This window comes from Mandrillus leucophaeus, unplaced genomic scaffold, assembly GCF_000951045.1.
Source record: "Mandrillus leucophaeus isolate KB7577 unplaced genomic scaffold, Mleu.le_1.0 Scaffold349, whole genome shotgun sequence".
Lineage (NCBI taxonomy): Eukaryota > Metazoa > Chordata > Mammalia > Primates > Cercopithecidae > Mandrillus > Mandrillus leucophaeus.
In genome coordinates, this window is record NW_012103687.1 from 389,197 (window position 1) to 408,453 (window position 19,257).

At 56.6% G+C, this 19,257-nt stretch overlaps 3 protein-coding genes across 9 annotated transcripts in view; 1 reads left to right on the forward strand and 2 right to left on the reverse strand.

The window, feature by feature from the left end:
* The window catches only part of LOC105546070, a 72,448-nt gene extending 57,726 nt beyond the window's left edge, over positions 1-14,722 (forward strand). The window contains exons 4-7 of one of the 3 annotated variants that reach the window (XR_001007040.1): positions 1,769-1,917; positions 11,508-11,680; positions 12,379-13,041; positions 13,574-14,722. Coding sequence is in view for 1 of the 3 variants with exons in the window: in XM_011989168.1 (XP_011844558.1) it covers positions 1,769-1,917; positions 11,508-11,680; positions 12,379-12,435 (379 nt within the window). In the remaining 2 variants the exon portion in view is untranslated. Of the gene's footprint in view, positions 1-1,768; positions 1,918-5,159; positions 5,642-11,507; positions 11,681-12,378; positions 13,042-13,573 lie in introns of those variants that run through there. The other 2 variants (XM_011989168.1, XR_001007041.1) reach the window with 2 other exon arrangements.
* The window catches only part of BCR (breakpoint cluster region), an 814,161-nt gene that overhangs the window by 245,704 nt on the left and 549,200 nt on the right, over positions 1-19,257 (reverse strand). The window lies entirely within an intron of this gene.
* Positions 1,549-16,384, reverse strand: ADORA2A (adenosine A2a receptor). Of its 5 annotated transcripts, none has more exons than XM_011989167.1 (4): positions 16,222-16,378; positions 10,611-10,805; positions 10,203-10,551; positions 1,549-3,326 (listed from the first exon to the last, which is right to left on the reverse strand). In XM_011989167.1, exons 3-4 carry the CDS (start codon positions 10,523-10,525, stop codon positions 2,420-2,422), a joined length of 1,230 nt encoding a protein of 409 aa, XP_011844557.1. In that variant the 5' UTR covers positions 10,526-10,551; positions 10,611-10,805; positions 16,222-16,378; the 3' UTR covers positions 1,549-2,419. The 5 variants fall into 5 exon arrangements, with proteins under 5 accessions (XP_011844557.1, XP_011844555.1, XP_011844556.1 ...); XM_011989165.1 differs by lacking the exon at positions 16,222-16,378 and adding exons at positions 11,215-11,320; positions 11,574-11,824 and having other exon boundaries at positions 10,203-10,805; XM_011989166.1 differs by having other exon boundaries at positions 10,203-10,805; positions 16,222-16,384.

The window sequence follows — 19,257 nt, forward strand, 5'->3', positions numbered from 1 at the left end:
TTCCTAGGTATTTCTCCTGTGCAGCCAGTCTAGAGGACCTCTGAGGATATAACAGTGAGATAGCTAAAACAATTCTGTGTTGGTTTTGGGACAGTTTTGCAGGCATCCATATACTAAAAGTGTAAAGAAGTACAATGGAAAGGGCTGGGTGCGGAGGCTCATGCCTGTAATCCCAGCACTTTGGGAGGCCGAGGCAGGTGGATCATGAGGTCAGGAGTTCGAGACCAGCCTGGCCAACATGGTGAAACCCCATCTCTACTAAAGATACACAAAAAATTAGCCAGGCATGGTGGCATGTGCCTGTAGTCCCAGCTACTCGGGAGGCTGAGGCAGGAGATTCACTTGAACCTGGGAGGTGGAGGTTGCAGTGAGCTGAGATCGTGCCACTGCACTGCACTCCAGCCTGAGCAACAGAGCAAGACCCCGTCTCAAAAAAATAAAATAAAATAAAATAAAAGAAGAAGGAAGAAGAAGAAAGAAGAAGAAGAAAGAAGAAGAAGGAAGAAGAAGAAGGAAGAAGAAGAGAAGAAGAAGAAGAAGAGGAAAAGAAAGAAGAAAGAAGAAGAAGAAGAAGAGCAAGAAGAGGAGCAAGAAGAGCAATGGAAAGAAATGAAATTCAGGAAAGTGGTTGTTTCCAGGCCTAGGAGGCAGGGTAATGATGGGCAGGGGTCAGATCCAACATTGTCATGTTTCAGTTCTTAAGCAGAGTGCTAAGGACATGATGTTTTATACTTTTTGGTTTGGTTCAAATAGTTCATCATAAGTTAATGGAAAAAAAGAACATGGATTTTACAGTCAGATAGACCTGGGTTTTAAGTTCACTTCTGCCACTTACTAGCTGTGTGACCTGGAGCAAGCATGTAACCTCTCTGGGCTTGTTAATCATCTGTAAAACAGGGCTCACAGGGCTATGTGAGGATTACCCTTGACATTCGAACACTCCTTCCGGAAACCCAGAGTGAATGAGACCAAACTGGGACAATCACAGCTCCCCGCCAACCTCAGGCAGGGGCAGGTTGCTAAACGCCTTCCAGGCCTCAAACTTCTCCATCACAGAAAGATGGCACCACCTCCTCAGGCAGGAGACCCCTGAGGCCGGGGTCAGAGCAAAAACACCCCTTCCTTCTAGGTTTCTTTTGTTAAGAATAGAAGGAGGGGGATTCTAGGGGAAGGCAGTGTAGTCCCTGCCCAGATCTGTTTGCAGATACCTCTGTGACCTCTGCTAAAGGGTGGAGCAGGGCAGGGGTAGCAGGTCACAGTTCGAGAAGGTAACATACAAAGAGATCTTCCCTTAAAGATGTAGGAAGATAAGGAGGGAGGGAGTTGCTGGGGAAAGCCCCTTCTCCCACAGCCCCTGTGGGCCCGCATAGAAATGCAGGTTGGATTGTGGTGCAGCCAGGCAGCCTGTCCCCTCGAGGACAGGAGCCTGGGGAGGGCCCCTGGGGCAGGCAGGGTGTCTGCACATACGCACACACTCTCTCATACACAACACATGCCGGTATGTGTGCACAGGCCTAGCTATGGAGTAGGAAACGAACTCAGACACCATTCTTATTTGAACAAGCTTAAAACACGATGTGGCTCATTTTTATTTTATCTCAGAAAAAAACATTCCCTTTAGAAGGAAAGGCAGTTAGACAAGGCCTCTCACCGGGTAGCTCTGTGCTACTCAGTACATGCCAGTGGCCTGCCAGTCCCAACCTCTCCCCTGGGGCCTGGGCCCATGCTCTGGCACTGCTCCGTTACAACTCCCTGTCCTTGATCCCAGATTTGTCACTCCAAGAGATGGCCCTGGGACTGAGAAGTGGATGGCAGCCGTGACAGTGGGAGAGGACTGCCTGAGGCTCCCGGGCAGAGGCTCTGGTGCCAGGTTTAGCAGCAGGACTGACAGCAGACCCAGCAGCCAGGGAGTAAAAGGTAATAAAATAAAAAGGGTTTCCTCACACTTACATTTTTCCTGGAAAAAAGTCAAATGTCACCTCTGGGCCCAGCAGCTCCTGAACCCTAGGAGAGTCTAGGGAGAGTGGTGTGTGGGTGGCAGGAGGCTGTTGGAGCCATTCCCCAGCCTCAGGGCCAAGCCAGTCTGCTGTGCCCAAGCTGCTCTGTGGAGACAAGGTGGTGCTTCCAGATGCTTCTGCAGTGGAGGGCTGGGCCCTGCCCAGTAAAGATGCTGCTGGTGCTGTGGCCCCCACCTGGTGCAAGGCCTCACAGCATGAAACGTCTGCTTCCTCAGACCCCAAGCCCTTCTTGCTGGGCCTCATGCTGCTCCAGCCTGGGGCTCCCTCCTCTCAGTCCAAAGTAGGAACTGGCTGCCCTCGGGGTCTCCTGGCACTCTCTCTTTTCTCCCAACGTGACTGGTCAAGCCAACCAGAAAGATAAAGATTTCCTTCCCTTAGGAAGGGGCAAACTCCATGGATCATCAGGACACTCCTGCTCCACCCTGGGCCAGGGGGTCGTCTAGGCCAGGGGGCTCTGGGCACACTCCCTTGAGCTCATGGCTAAGGAGCTCCACATCTGGGAGGCTCGTGTTCCCCTGGGACTCTTGGGTACTCCTTCCACTCACCAGCCCCAGGGCATAGCCATTGGGCCTCCGCTCAGGGTGGGGAGCACTGCCGTTGGCCCACACTCCCGGCGGGTGGCCGTTGAGACGGAGGCTGACCTGCTCTCCATCACTGCCATGAGCTGCCAAAACCCGGGCACTGGTGCCAGCTGCCTTGAAAGGTTCTTGCTGCCTCAGGACATGGCTGCGAATGATCTTGCGGAACGTCTGGCGGAACTCGCGGATACGGTAGGCGTAGATGAAGGGATTCACAACCGAATTGGTGTGGGAGAGGACGATGGCCAGGTACATGAGCCAGAGAGGGGCGTGGTTGCAGTCGGGGCAGAAGAAAGTGAAGCAGTTGATGATGTGTAGGGGCAGCCAGCAGAGGGCAAAGAGCCCCACAATGATGGCCAGCGACTTGGCAGCATGAACCTCCTTCTGCAGTGTGGACCGTGCCCGTTCCCCTGGCAGAGGCTGGCTTTCCATCTGCTTCAGCTGTCGTCGCGCCGCCAGGAAGATACGCAAATAGACACCCAGCATGAGCAGCAGGGGCACGAGCACACAGGCAAAGAAGTTGAAGTACACCATGTAGTTCATGGGGACCACATCCTCAAAGAGACAGGCCACCTGGCCCTCCCCGCAGCCCTGGGAGTGGTTCTTGCCCTCCTTTGGCTGACCGCAGTTGTTCCAACCCAGCATGGGAGTCAGGCCGATGGCAAACGACAGCACCCAACAGATGGCAATGATGCCCTTAGCCCTTGTGCCAGTCACCAAGCCATTGTACCTGGGGAGAAGAGACCAGCATCAGAGATCTGAGAAACCAGGGTTAAGCAGGGCAAGAGTTCAGAACCCCAGAGCAGCACCCTCTTCCCCTTTTCCTGACTATAAGGTCTTGGACCAGTCATTTCCTGCCACCTCACCCCAGCATCCTCTTCTGTTAAGTGGAAGTAATATGCCTTGCCTTTTTCACAGGCCGCTGGGAGGTAACAGGAGAGCAGGCACCCAAGAAATGGAAACCCATGTACAAACGTCCAGATGGTCATTGAGGAGTTTTTGGAGTAGTCCTGGCACTTAGTTTGGTTGGAGGGAATTAACGCATGATTTTTTGAGGGGGAAAACATTATTTTTCTCTAAAGGGAAATGCGTCGTGGCCTTTACCAAGATCAATCACTTCCATGTTGGTCGCAGCCTTAACCAAGATCAGTCACCTCCATGTTGGTTGATCTTGGTTAAGGCTACGACAGGCTTCCCTTTGGAGAGTGGGAAGGGGTATGGAGGGTGGCCTCACTGGTTAGGGGCAGTACCAGCCAGATCAGACCTGTAGGGGATCTAGACCTCTTATACTCCATACCCTGTCTTCTCTTCCCCATTTGCCATTTGACTTGGGGTCTCCAGAAGCCCTTGCGAAGAGGCAGCATGGGGGTAAAAGAGGCGAGGAGGTCCCAGGCCAAAGGAGATGCCATTTCTCCCCTCCAAACCCACCCACAGCCCTCTGGAGAGAAATGAGAGAATTACGTGTTAACATTTACATGGCCATCTTAACATTTGCAAGGAAATACTGAGGTCCAGGGAGACAGTAATCTGCCTGAAATCACTGAGTGAGAGCCAGACAGAAATCCAAGCCTACCGATTCCCAGTCTTATACTCGGGAAATGGCTGGATCTGCCAGCCAGGAAGCAGACCTCAGCCCTGTAGGAAAAGTGGCATAGATTTCATAAAAGAATGGACAAAAAAAAAAAAAAATCCCCTAATTTAGGAAGGCAACCTTGATGATCACTGAGGGATGACTTCTGTTTAACAGTTTTGATTCTGGCAAGGCCAGATTACACTCCCCTCTACCTGGCAGAAACCCTACCCATCCTTCAAGTCCAGGATAGAGATCTCAGAGAAGTTTCCTACTGAAGTGCAGCAGATCCCTACCACATCTGGGCCCCTCGGGGGCAGGGCTTTCCTACATCCATCTCTGCATTGTCAGCTCTGAGACAGGGACACTCAGAAGGTGCAAGAAGGCTGGGCGGGGTGGCTCACGTCTGTAATGCCAGCACTTTGGGAGGCCAAGGCAGGCAGATCACGAGGTCAGGAGATCGAGACCATCCTGGCTAACATGGTGAAGCCCCATCTCTACTAAAAATACAAAAAATTAGCTGGGCATGGTGGCGGGCACCTGTAGTCCCAGCTACTCGGGAGGCTGAGGCAGGAGAATGGCATGAACCTGGGAGGCAGAGCTTGTAGTGAGCCGAGATCGAGCCACTACACTCCAGCCTGGGCGACAGAGCAAGATTCCATCTCCAAAAAAAAAAAAGAAGGTGCAAGGAAAGATGTGCTCTACTTAACTCTGGAGCTGGGAACATCCACAGAAACCATCTCATCTATGGGTAGTGAACAGGCGCCTACAGGTAGCACACACAGGAGGCAGCTGGTGGGGCGTTTACCTGGTCTTCACCGCCATGCAAAATGCGTGCCTGCTGTTACCAGATCTCAGGTGGGGCTGAGGAGATGGTTTTCTGGGTATAATCTCCTAAGATTTAAATTTTGTTAACTTATTCAAATTACAGAGAAAAAGAGAAACCCTGGTGGCTTCTGATCTCTTATGTGGTCCAATCCTCTTGTTTTACAGGTGGGTAAATTGAGGCCCGAGGAGAGGAATGGACTTGCTGTGGACATTCCAAGAGCCCAGAGACAACTCAGGCCAAGGTGAGTCTGTCTGTTCTGAATTTCTTAGGTCATTTCTGAATCCAAACAGTAACCAGACAAGCCCATTCTCAGGAGCTCCTCAGCTCCATTCCATGGGGGCTTGGTTACCTGCAACAGGGCCTCAACAGGAGGGTCATAGACTTGCTCATTGCTTCCAAGCAACAGGGAGCTGGCACTGCCCTGCCTCTTGTTGGACTCGCAAACATAAAATCTCAGGCTCTCTCATTGTCACATCTACATTACATAGCACTGACTCTGTGCCAGACACCATTCTTAGTGCTTTGCAAACAGTAATTTATATAGTCCTCATTGACTGGGAAGCTATATTAATTCTGACATTATTCCTGAGAAAAGCATATCCCTCCCTGGGTTCCAGCCCTGTAAACAGGAATGTTTTAAAACTTTGTCTCTCTGAGCCTCAGTTTCTTCATTTGTAAAATGGGACCAAGTCCTGGACCTGTCAGCACTCTGCCCTCTAAGGGCAGAATGGAGAATCAGTGGGTGGAAATTATAGGGAGGCAGATTGTGGCTCAGGGTAGGTAAGACTTTTTCAGCTGAGCTGTTCACAGGAGAGATGGACTGCCTCAGGCAATAGTGAGTTTCCTGTCATTTGAGGCAACAGAGCAGAGCCAAGCAGCCACAGGGGTGTTGCAGAGCTGCCTGGGCCCTGGGCCACCTGCTTTGCTGGTTTTCAAACTGTTCTCAGCAGCAAACCTTGTTGCCCACATTCCCAGGCAGTCACAGAGGTGAAGCTGCTGGGGAAGGGAAGGGGCTTATTAAATGTTTACTGAATCAGTGAATTGGTGGGGACAGCAGAGCCAACCTGAAGGCTTCTGGGAACACAGTATGGAAATCCCTGGTCTGTCCAATTGTTTACTTGTACAGAAGAGGGAACCCACAAGGGGAGTCTTCCACTGCACTCTGCAAAGAAAGCCCCGTGTGGGGACAGAAACAAAACATACCTTAATAGCACTTGACTATATATGCAAAAAATATCTCTGGAAGGATTCTTAACATGGCCTTGCAGGCAGGGAACTGGGGGTGGGGAACCAGGGGGTTGTGGAGAACAACTTTCTACTATACTATACTCTTTTGTTCCTTTTTAATGTTTTAGCGTGGGCGAAACATTACTCATTTTTTTAAAAAAACACAAATAGAGTAAGTTTATTTAAAAGAAATCCCCATAGGCTGAGAGCCCTGGACCCTGGTGCCAGGGAGCGGGGACAGCATCAGGGCCCAAATGGAATCACAGCTGAGCCTCAGCCAGGCCCAGCAATGTACCCTGGGCTGCATCTGTGACTCATACACTCACATCTTGCCCTCCTAGACCCCAAACATTGACCTTCCAACTGAAAGGGATGCCAAGGCCGTCTAGCATGACATGCCGCCACTCTGGGATGCCCAGGCGTGTCAGAGAATGTGGGTCCCAGAGCTGCTGCCCACCCCTTGTGGAGGTGCCCTCTGCAGCCCTGTGTCCCCTGGCTTGCAGGCTGCCCCTTTCTGGGGATCTCCATTACCCACATTGGGGGCTAACCCTATGGTCCAAGAATATGCCCCATGATTCCAGGTGGGGCTTTATGTGCACGTGTCCCACCCTGAAGAGTAGGTGGAGCTTTCGTAAGTTGTCCAAAGGAGTCATTGATCCAAGAACTGAAGAGCCATGGACCAACAGGGGAAACCTCCATTCCTTACCCCGGTATGAACAGGCCTGACTTGGCCTCCACGCTTCCTGCCCATGCTGTTCATCTCTCTCTGTCACTTGGCAGCCAGGCCACCCTTCCCTGACCAGTGCTCACATGCTCATTCCTTCCTCAGGGTCTTGTCTCAGGCTTTGCCCCCCACCTGACACACCTGCTGCCCCCACACTCATGCCAGTGAGACCCTGCCTGCCCATCCTGCAAGACCCACTGGGTGGCACCTCCTCCAGGGAGCCCTCTCTCCCAATCCTGCCCTCTTAGAAGTCTTAGGACTTTGGGTCTCACCACCAACTGCCACCTGCACCTTGGCCTGTTCCTCAACCAGCGAGAGCATCCACCAGGGGCTGCTGTGAGAGCCAGGTGACAGTGAGGCAAAAGTCCCCTGGGAACTGGGAAAAGCAGCCCGTGTCTCTCGCCCTGAATTCTCTATCCTCTGGGGACACAGAGAGCTACATCACTGCCTCTGGCCTGGAGTCTTTCTCTCAGAGTTCCTCGACTAGGCCCTGTGCTAGCCCAACAGGTTCCTTGAACTTGGAAAATAATAGATTTTTCCAAAACTGAATTCTTTTTTTTAAAAAAAGTTAATGGAGAGTGGGGCAGGCCTGAGGCTAGACCCAGGGCTAGCTGAATGGACCTTTCTGAGTGGAGCAGGAAACGGCATGTAGAGGAGGCTGGATTCCCAGCTGAGAAAGGAGGAGGGAGGATCCCGAGCCAGGCTGCAACTCCAGCTCAGGCCAGAGTGTCTCCAAGTTCCCTTCATACCCCACTTGCTCTCGGGAGCCCACATGGACACCTCCACATGCCCAGCGGCCCAGGGGCCTTGAGGAACAGGAAAGCGAAGGGACCTAAGGACCAGGAACAGCCTGAAGGGCCCTGGAGTCCATCCACATCAGGAGACACCAGAGGGAAGAACTCTGATGTCCTTCCCTGCTCTGGCCTCCCCATGAGTTCATGAGTAACAGGAGGGTCAGAACATCCGCCTGGCCACAGTGCAGGCCAAGAGGATGACAGGAGATGCTGAGCTGACATCCTTTGGCAGCTGTAAAGCTCTCTGCCCACGAGGGAGGATGAACATCATCGTCGTCATCCTCTCCAGGGCCCTCTGCAGAAGAGACCAGCCTAAGCCTTGCAGAGCCTCATGGAGCAAAGTCAAATGGCTCAAGGTCTGGGTGGAACTAAGGTCCAGCTCCAAGAAAGCTGGGATGAGATGGGTAGAGGATAGGGGGCAGCAGGTCCATGGCTCTGAACCCAAAGATCTGAATCCCTACCCTCCCTACCCCGCCAACCCTTCTCAGGGTCCCTGTCACCCCATCCACTCACTGGACCTTCAGAACACCGTTGTGAGCTCAGAGGGGCAGAGAGACTTATTCTATTTTGTGGATGAGGAAATGGGCCCAGAGAGAGGCAGCTAACTTTCCACAGCCACACAGCACATCTGTCTTACTTCATAGGGAGCCATTCTCTCAACTCTCAGAAAACAGAGGAGGAAAGGGAGAGACAAAAGAGAAAAAAAGTCGAGCTCCTTTAAACTGAGAACAGCAGCCCTGATCACGCCCTCTGAATCAGAGACAAAATGAGAGCTTGGCCTCTGCTTCCCCACGGAGCATCCCATCAGTGTGCAGACTCAGCTCGGTTCCCTGAAGTCAGCTCCAGTCCTTTGTGCTCTGGCCCACCCGGGCACCTGCAGACAGGGCCCCTCCTGGGCCTCCGTGTTCTGAGCTGCCACTGAACGAACCTGAACTCTGCTCTGCCCGTGGCAGAGCAATGGATGGAGGCTCCCCAGAGACTGCACTTAGAGTCAGACAACCCCTAATTCCATCCCTGTCAGGGCTGGCCAGGGTCCCCTTCTCCTTTGCCAAGGGTTCTAGACTCTCCTGGGATACAGAGCATCTGATAGGGCCGTGTGAGGTCCAGACTCCTCCCCTTCCCTGGAGCAGCCCAATGCAGCCCCTGCTCCCGCTTAGAGCCCAGGTGACAGGGATGGCCACCTGGTGCAGGCTCCGGGAGACAGGCTGCCCATGACCGCTGCCCAGTGACTGAAGTCACAGTGGGGGTCAGGCCACATTTTTTTCCAGGCCTAGCCCCAGCTCCACTACCAACTCGTTGTGTGGCCCAGAAACAGCTGGCTCTCTTCTCTGAGGCTCATTTTCCATCCAGAAGATGAGAGGAAATGACCTCTAAGGGCCCCCTGGGTTTGACACTCTAAATTTCCATTTGCTCATTTAGCTGGGTCCTCCTTCCTGCTGGGGCACCCTCAACCTGAGTGGGGCTGCTGTGGCTTCCTCTTTAGATAGGCACCCACCAGTCTCAGATAATTCACCACAGAGATGGCACACTCTGCTCCCTGACTCTCAAGAGGCACCACCTCAAGCCTCATGCATGGCCTCAGGGCCCACAACCACCCAGGCTGCGGAATCCAGCTCCATGGCGGCAGGGCCAGGAGGTGGGACAGAAGGCCTCTGAAGTCCCCAAGGGAGGGATGCACTTTCTAGCCTCATCTATGGCCTGGGTAGGTGGAATCCACGCCGAGTAAACTCAGCCTCTGGGAAAATCTTCATTTACACAATACTTGGCTGAAGTCACTTCACAAAAGATTCACCATAAAAATCCCCTCCAACAGCCAGCCCCTGAGCACACTGGCTGCCTCCAAAACCATGAGTCCTTGGTGACTTGAGGAGCAACAAAAATTTGCATATAGGTCCAAGTGACTCACTGTGGCATTCAGCCAAGTCACTTCCCCTCTCTGGGTCATTTTCCTAATATGCACACTGCAAGGCTGGCCCAGAGGAGCTGGGGGAATGCAGGTGGCGGGCGGCTCCTAGCACTGAGGTCCTGTGGTTTCCCCTGGCTCCCCGCTCCACCCCAGCATCATGCGGGGAGTTTTGCTCGTGTGTGAGGAATGGCCCAGACACACCCGCTGGCAGCACGTGGGTCACCGGGACCAGAGCTCCCTGCTAAGCCCAATGCCAGACCCTGGCCACAATCATCTGCCAAAAACCAGAGCACAGTTGGCCTCAGGCAGCCTAGGGGAACCCAGGCCTCCTGGGAGGGCCAGGCTGCCCTGCGCCCACAGGGATCAGTCAGTTCAGCATGACTGCTGGCCACGTGCTGGCCCTGGGGAGCCCCTGCTGAGCCCGGGGCCCCGTCACCAGCTCACCATGCTGACACCGCAGACTAGGCCCTGACCCCAGGCTCACCCTGGCCCCGGGCACAGACCAAAGCCTGGGCACCAACAGCCTTTGCACAGATGTAACCCTGGCCCTGCTCACCGGAGCGGAATGCGGATGGCGATGTAGCGGTCAATGGCGATGGCCAGGAGGCTGAAGATGGAGCTCTGCGTGAGGACCAGGACAAAGCAGGCAATGAAGAGGCAGCCGTGGCAGGCAGCACAGAACCCGGTGCTGATGGTGATGGCAAAGGGGATGGCGAGCACGCCCACTGCGATGTCGGCCGCCGCCAGCGACACCACGAAGTAGTTGGTGACATTCTGTAGGTTGCTGTTGAGCCACACGGCCCAGCACACCAGAACGTTGCCCAGGATGGCCAGCACAGCAATGGCCAGCTCCACTGTGATGTACACCGAGGAGCCCATGATGGGCACGGCCACAGACAGGCAGGCTCAGCACGGACGCGGGCTGGGCCAGCTCACGGTCCATCGCTGCAGCCCAGCCGCCCGCCTGGCTCCCAGCCTGGCCCAGGCGGAGGGGCCCAGGCCCCTAAGCCCCTTCCTCACAGGAGCCAAGTGCAGCCCTGCTGGGGTGCTCTCCAAGGGCTTTTTCACAGAGGACTCTGAGTCTCCTGAAACCAGGCCCTCTCCAGGGGTTCTGGCAGCAGCATCATGGCTCAGCCCAGCTTCAGGGTTCCCGAGGCACCTGCAAAGGGACAGCCGATAAGGAGCTGAACCATCTGCAGAGGGCGGGCCCTGCAGAAAGTGCCACCCCTAGCCCCACACCCACCCTGGCCCCCTGAAGACCCTACAGCTTCAGATCCCACCCCACCCACAGGCCAGGTGTTAGCCTGAGGATGGCCCCCAACTCCGCCCAGCCCCATGCCCTGCCCAGTCTCCTGTGGTCATAACCAGGAGGCGAGAGAGGTGGGAATTTGACCCTCACTTTAGAGGACACCCAGAGAAGTCACTGAGCAAGACTGGTTTCCCTGGTCCAATAGAATTCCCACTAAGACTCTCACGCAAACCGTTCCTCCCAAGGAGGCAGCCCCTTCTCCCAGGCTCTGCAGAACGAGTAGCACCATGGCCAGGCGCCTGCCAGGACTCCAGCTCACCCCAGCACTATCCATGGCTCCCTGCATTCCCTGCTCTGCGCACTGGGGTCACGGTGCCTCCCACTCTAAACTCAGGGCCAAGGATCAGCTGCAGTCTGTTTTTTTCCTGGGGGGGCCAGGAACCTGTTAAAGTCTGTCACTGTGTTGGCCCCCCATGCTCAGCCTCTTAGGTCTCCTATGGCAGCCTGACCAGTCTCCTGGGTCCTGGATCGTGGCCAGCCCCATGACATTCCCTCCCAGAAAAGCCCCTCCCTTCCCAGGCTCTCCCAGTCCCACCCACCTTCTCTCGCCAGGCCAGCTTCTCAGCCCCCTTGGCCCACTCCATCCCGTCAGCTCTCCCAGGAACTACCAGCACCCACCTAAGGGACACCAGCCGCCCTGTGAAAGGACAGGCCAGAGACCCCTGGAGCTCGGATGTGGAAGGATGTGGGGAGCCGCCTGGTCCCTTCTCCCACTGCCGCAGAGGGTAAGCCCTCTCACACTGCGCCCGAACCCGCTGCCTCCAGGTGCCCCCACCAGACAGCTGCAGTCAGGGCCGGGGGCGGTGCTGCAGCTGACTGTGAGCTTCCACTCGGAGGGAGCTGCCTCACCTCCCTCCTCCCACACCCTCTCCCTCACCTGCTCCTCTGCCTGGCTGACACCAGGAATGACTAACTGGAGTTTGGTCCCCGGCAGAAAGCAGGTATGGAACCAGGATTCACTGAGGGACTCTGGGAAAGAATGCTTTTCTCTTCTGGGCCTCAGTTTCCTCATTGATACGGTGAGGCAGTTGGACCCCAAATGACCTCTAGGGGCTATGCCAGCTCTCACATATGATTCTATGAGAAGGAAATAAACATTTAAAATGGCTCCCCTAGAGTCAAAATGGAATTAACTGACATGCCTCAGAAGCAGAAGTCTTGGTTCCCCAGCAGGCCTGAGCCCAGCCCCAATTCCCAGTGTCCCCCTCGAGCCTGTGAATGGTCTGCATCCAAACGGACCTCTGCCCATTAAATTGCCCCTCTCCGAGAGCTAAGAGGCCCTCAGATCTACCCCCTCCAATCTTGAACCCTCATGGGGCCCTGTGAGTGTATGGCCAGCCACCACTGCCTGCCTGGGGACAAGAGGTCAGAGGCTGCCTTTCACGTGGACTCGGGCAGCCACCTCATCTCTCTTCTCTTTCAGGACATGAGGGACGGAGCAGGATTGGCAACCTGGAGAGAAAGTCACTCCTGGTCCTGAGCCCTGTTCAAAGGGTCAGGCTCCCCTCTACCCCACTGTCCATGTGACAGAGCTCAAACAGACCCCAACTTTCCCTCCAACTCCAATGCTGTCAGCACCTCAAGTGGCTGGAACAGGATTGGCACAGGCTGCAGCCATACCTGGGACTGGAGGTTCTCCTGCACCCAACAGGCCCTTTTGCGTCTACTAGGAGGCTTGGAATGGAGCATTGACACAGAAGCAGGAGGAGGAAGGAGAGAGCAGAGACCAGAGACCCTGCAAAAATGGAGGGCCTGCAGCAGCTGGAGAGGGCTGAGTCCTCCCAAGCCCCTGCTTTCCATGGGGCACTTGCCAGGCAGCCACTCACAAAGCATGTCGCTGGCAGGGATGCGCCAGACCAGGTCTCCTGGCACCATCTCTGGCCACACTCAAGGAACACAGTTATCCCTGATGCTCCTGGCCTCTCTCCCTGAGCAGTAGTCACCAGGGCCCACCTGACTCATGATAGCTCCTGCCCAATGGGTACAAGTGGAGCTGGTGCTGGGCCCGGGCTGCCTCCCACCCAGGTGCCTGGCCTGTGGTTCCAAGGTGGCCTCCCAGGCCCAGCACCACCAGCAGCAGCAACAGGCCACTGTCCAGTGAGGCCCAGTGGGTCACTGAGGAGCCGCCTCTACCCAGGGATCCTGCGTCCCACCATGGCCCTCTCTAGGGCATCTGCATTGAAGGATGCCACAACCTTCTGCCAATCTGACCATCCCAGGCGAGAAAGCTGATGCAGCCCCAGACCACACTCTAGATTCAAGGGCCTTGCTGGGGGCAGACAAGATGGAACATAACATGTCTGCCCAGGTGAGGGAGGACTCCCCAGTCCCACCACTCAGAGCCCTGCTGGTGGGGTCACATCATCGGCACCCGCCTCAGGGGCTGGACTGGTGCCATGCCAGCCGGGATGCCTGGTTTGGGAGGAGCCTGACTGGGGCCTCTGTTTGGCAAGGCGTCCCTGGCAGCTGTGGGTACCTGCCTGTGTACCCCCATTCTCAGGGTCTTCGCACCTTCTGTGCTGTGGGTCCCCACGCTAAACAGCATTAGATACTGATAACCTTCTTGACTACACTGAAGCCAACTTCCTGCTGCCCACCAGCCTCAATGAGGGCAACAGACCCCTCTGCCCTGGCCGGCCTCGCACAGGGCTAAAGACACCCATGGCTCCTGCCGGCAGGGTCCACACAGGCCACCTCGCTGCCCGTCCCCTCCCTCGGCCCCTCCTTAAGCACTCCTGCAGGCTCTCCCAGCTGCTGCCAGCACATCCCGGGTGAGGCTTGCCCGGACCCACAGGCAACTTGGGCCCCTGCCAAGCCAGAATCCACTCTCAGCTGTGCCTTTCTCAGCCCTGAGCAAAGCAGATCGGTGGAGTCAGAGGCACCCTCGGGGCAGGCAGGGGAGGAGTGCGTTTCCTCGGGGAAAGGCTGGAAACTACCATAGGCTGGCAAATCGGCCCCGGGCCGGGGCGCCCTGACTTACAGGCTTTGCCTGATTTCTGTGGTGTAAATTCTCCCCTTGTGCCCAGTTTCAAGCTACTAATGTGTCGTGGACCAGAACTGGGGAGCAACAGAGTCAGCTGGCCACGATGCCAGCCACTGCTGAGCTGCTAAACCTTATGCATCCCAGGAGGCACCTGCCTAGAGGTCACGCACTGCACTGGACCCTCAGACACAGCTTGTGCAGCCTGCTTAGGAGATGGGAAATGACTGTCATCTGTGATCTTGCTGGTCCCAGGAAACCCATTTTACAGATGAGGAAACTGAGGCCCAAAGGCGTGAAGCGACCTCTCTCAGCCTTACCAAGAGCACTGGAAGGTGGCGTAGGGCTGGGGCTGTACCCATAGAGAGCACAGCAGCAGGAAGCCTCCTGGGCCTCCAAGCTCCCCTCCCTCAGAAGCCTCCCAGAGTGACAGGAAGGTCGGAGGCCCCAGGGAGGGGATGGGGCCAGGATCTGGCAATTTCCTATCCCTCTCTGTTGGCTCTGTGCATCTAATTAATCCTTCAGTCATCTGTTGCTAACCAGGAGGGGAAATTAAATACTAATAATGTAATACTTCTCTGTGATTGCCCCTTGTTGGGGACAGATCAGAGGGCAGATGCTGCCCCATATAGACAGGAGACACATGCTGTGGAACGTGCATAATGCCTCTTGAAAGAACAACCTTATAGGATTCCACGCGGTCAGACTCAAAACTGCTACTTGTTCCTGCCTTCCTCCTCACCTTCCCCAACCCGGCCACTTTAATTAAAACTCCATTTAATCAAAACCCACACATCTTCTGGCTCACGTCTTCTGGTTCCTTGTATGTCACACTAGCAAGGCCCTCTGTACACATGCCCAGATGGTGGCTGTACCCCCCAGAGCCTGCTGCACGGAGGTGCCCACCGGCTTCTAGGCAGTGCCCTGCACATCTGCTCCTGAGTGTGGCTAAGGGCAACGTACAGGGCACAGTGCAGGGGCTCGGACCTGCTCCAGCCATGCCTGGCCTTTTCCTGGGCTTCAGAATCCCAGCCTTAGAACCCTCCTGCTACTTTCCCATAACAAATGTTTACCACCTCCACCAGGCCTGGCAGCACCCTAACTGCTGGGCCACAGGGAGGTATGCCCCCCACTGCTGTGCCTGGCCCCATTTGGGCCCTGAGCATATGGCAGGGGATCTCAAAGGAGGAAAGGACCCAGGACATTCTTGGGAGACGGCTGCTGCCCTGCGGTTTCAGGCACTGCAGGCCACTCCCTGTCTCCAAAACCTTGGCTCACCTAAGAGGAGTTGCAAATCAATTTCAAAGCGCAAGAGGTAAATGAAGGCTAAGAAAGGCAAACAACAGAATACAAAATATGGAGATGAATTCATTCCAGCAGAAAGGAAGGTAATACAGTAATCTAATAATGATTTTAGAGACCTTTAGGATGTCCAAAGATGCAAAGAAAAGAATGGCATCTGTAGACAAGAATGAGAACTTCTGAACCGACTGGCGGAAATGAAACAAGGACAGGTGGATATAAACATGAAATAATACAAAATCCAGGGACTGAAAAACAGAGGGACTGAAATAAGGCATGTGGTGGGCTTCAGGCACACACATGGTGGAAGAGGCGACTGGGGATCTGAAGCTAGTACTGAGGAATTCTCACAGAAATGCCATGAAGAGACCTAGTCTAGGAGGAAACGGTTGAGAGGCATTGGGTAGACTGAGAAGCATCAGCAAGTGGCTTGCGGGAGCTCGGCAGGGGCATGGCAGGTCGTGGGCCCCACTATGACTGGCTTTTGGGTGGCCCAGGGGGGCCTGGGCATGAACCTGCCACAGCCCAGGGCCCCAGGATCCCCAAACCCTCCCCAAAAACTCATCAGCGCAGGTGCCTTCCTCACTGCCCGGTGGTGACCAGCCACCCAGCATGGGCTCCGCTTCCCTCCTGCCCTCTGGGGCTGCCCGGTGGCTCCTACTTTAGGCGCTGGGTGCAGGCTGGGCCCAGGACCCAGAGAGACGCCTGGCATCCCTCCCCCACAGCCCGGGTGCGGCTGTGGCTCTCTGCTCCTGGTGGCAGGATGTGGGCAAGATGGGGCCAAGACCCAGCTCCCTGCAGCTGGAGGCTAAGGCCCTGAGCCTGCCTCACAGAGCAGCCCCCACATCGCAGCCCTGGCGCCAGCGCTGGGGGCCCCAGCTCCTGCTCTCCACACCCCCATGTGTCCAGGCTAGGGGCCAGGGAGGCCACAGCCCCCCCTCCTCCCTGCCTGGGCGCCACTCACCCCCTCATACGAGGCTTCGCCTGACAGCCCTCCTCTGAGGGGCCACACCCCGCACAAAGGTGCTGGGGGCCCACGCTGTGCTGAAAGCAGCCTGGCTGGGGGCGGCTCCTGCTCCATGTCACAGTCCCCGAGGCCCGGGAGAGCTTCCCCTCTGCACGCGGCTGCTCACATGTACACAGGCTGCGGTGAGCCACATCACGTCACGTGAAGGATTGGCACCTGCACCTCCCTCAAATGGCGGGCAACACATACTACGCTGCTGAAGGGGGGACAAGGGAGTGTTTCTAGATGGCCCCGAGGACACAGAGCCCATTAGTCCTGGGCGGGACCCTGTGGGAGGCTTGAAGGGGCCGTGCTGGGTGCAGGGCCTCAGAATGCCCCAGGGTGTCTGCACTGAGGATGGGAGGGGTGAGGACCGGCTGCTGGGTCCCTGGGCAGGTGTGACAAAGCAGCCCTGGAGGCTGACAGGAGGGCAAGTTGACCAAGCAGAGCCTGGCCACTGCTTCTTCCCCACTGAGCAGCCTCCCCCAGGCTGGCTCAGGGTTTGCAGAGGCCACTGAGGGACCAGGTGAGTCCTCCTGTGACACAGGGGCAGACAAACACCAGCCCGGGGCCTCTGGGGAGAAATCTCCTGCCCATCCGCCAGAGGAGACACCAAGTGACACCATCGGCCTCCCTCTGCTTGGCCAGCTCCGGCAGCCTCTCCACCAGGTGACGGCTGATGCCAAAGACCGGGGCTGCAGCGGCACATCTGAGGGGTGGGGCATAGAAGGGCAGCAGCAGCAGCCCCTGCCCAGTGACTCCTGGAACAGGCCTCCCCGGTGGGGGGTGGGGGGTGTGGTGAGAGAATCCCCATGGCAACTCACAGAAGCAGCATCTGGGTGGGACTTGGAGGAGAAGGTGAAGGGAGAGAGGTAGCGAGAGATTCTAGCAGAGAAAATGCCTGCGGAGGCCCGAAGCCAGGGTCCTGCCTTCCCTGGCCTCCCATCGCCCCCTGTGCTGGGATAAAGGGCAGTTGCTCTCCTGCTCCTCCCTCCACCTGATCCTCCCCAGTCCCTGACCAGATCCACAGAGTCCAGGCTACAGGGGCCCAGGCCTCCCTCTCTGCCACGAAACTGCCTCTTCCCACCACCCAGAGTCCCAGGCCCTGCGCAGGAGGTGGGCAGTCGTGTGGGGGCTCCTCTCTGCACCCCAGCTCCATTCCCTTCCCCATCTGGGCTCCTCTGCTCCTTTCAACCTCTGGACCACCCACCTCCTAGGACCAAGCCCCTCGTGTCAATGGCCCAGACCCTTCTCCTGGGAGCTAGAACCCTCCCTTTCACCAGCTCAGCTCCTGCCTGTGTGGTCTCCTCTCCACAGCATCCTCACCACACATGCCCTAAATCCCCTCAGCCTATGCTTCCCGCCTTCATTCATCCATCCATCCGTCCGTCTGTCCTTCTTCTGCTCTCCTGCGTGCTCAGGGACCAGTTTGCGCTGCAATAGACAAGACAGACCCCGCAAACACGGTTGGGAAGGCAATTCTAGCTCATTTGGTGTTAGGTGGCTCAGGAATTAGGTCGGTGAGAGGTACTAAGACCTTCTTTGGGTGTCAGGACACAACTAAGAGCCACCAGGGGCTGTGGTCCCACACGGCAGGCACTACCCAGGCCTCACCTGGACTTTGCAGGACATGATGCCTTCAAGACACATGCTGGCTCCCAGGCCAACTGCCATTCACATGTCCCTCTGCCAACAGCAATCCCTGTGGTGTCCACTGACCCTCAAGCCTAATACCCTCCCTCCCAGGTTCCCCAGCTCCAGCACACATCCCTAACTGGCCCTGTGGTCTGCCCTAAACCTTCCCCCACTCGCCCCCAAGCCAAGGCCTTTCCACATTAGGCATCATCCTTGTTCTACAGATGAGATATCAGATTCCAGGGGACAGTGACCTGCCCAGTGAGTGGGTCAAGAAGGCAAGACCAGAACCCAGACAAGGGCACTGAAATCTCCAGTCCATCGGGTTGCCCATGAGGCAGTCATTGCCATTGATCGCCCTCCTCGGTCGCGGACTCCTGGAGGCAGGAAGCAGGGCATATTTGGGGATCTGTACTTCACAGGCCAATATGGGAAGAAGCCCAGCACAGCCCTGAGACCAGCCAGGTCAGCCTGGCCCAAGGCCTGCTTCCGGCCAGAGGTGACTGGGCTGTCCCTAGCTTCCTGAGGCAAGGAGCAGGAAAGCTCACAGCTCAGCCAGCTCAGCACTGGGGGAACAGGGGACGCAGATGGAGGAGTAGTGGCTGGGATTTGCCTGAGAAACACTAGGACTACGGAGAGCCTAGGAAACCCCAAAAAGCAAGCGCAGAACAAGGAGGGACTGACACCATGGCCATGGACTAGCCTGTGAGGCGCCCCTGCCATGGATCTGCCAGGATGGGGGCTGGGGGATGCTGCCCACAGGGCCCGGCCTTCCCAGCCCCACCCAAGGCCTCCAGGAGCGGCCAAAGCAGGGCCAGTGAGGAAGCCCCACCCAGCAATAGCGTCCCAGGCCCGCGGTGCTCCACAGAACCCTCCACCACGGTCTCCAGGGCTGGGGCGCCCCGGGGCAGCCCTGGCCCGTTAGGTAGTTTCGGCAGAGTGCCCCGCCGGGGAACCCAGGGGGAGCCGACAACAGAGGCAGAGTGGAGGCGACCTGAGCACCTGGCAGGAGAGAAGAGGGCCCTGTTGCGGGCACAGCCCAGGAGAGGAGGTGCCTCAGGATGGGGACGGAGGGCTGGCTTGACCTGCGGCCCACCCTCCAACGAGGGCCACAAACACCTGCTCCTCTTTGCAGCGCCCCGACTCCCCCAGCCTAGGACCCAGCCCTGGGTCTCCCTCTTCCTTTCATGGTACAGTCGGGGCAACAAAAGTCTGAGTGCGGGACACAAGGATCTCAGCTCTGCCGGCCCGCGGCCTCCTCCTCAAGCCCTTGGGCCGCCTTGCGCCAAATCCCTCGAGAGCCGTCACCATTCCCGCCATTCCTACCTTCGCTGCGGGCAGCCAGGCAGACAGCCGGGGCCAGTCCGAGGCGCGCGCCC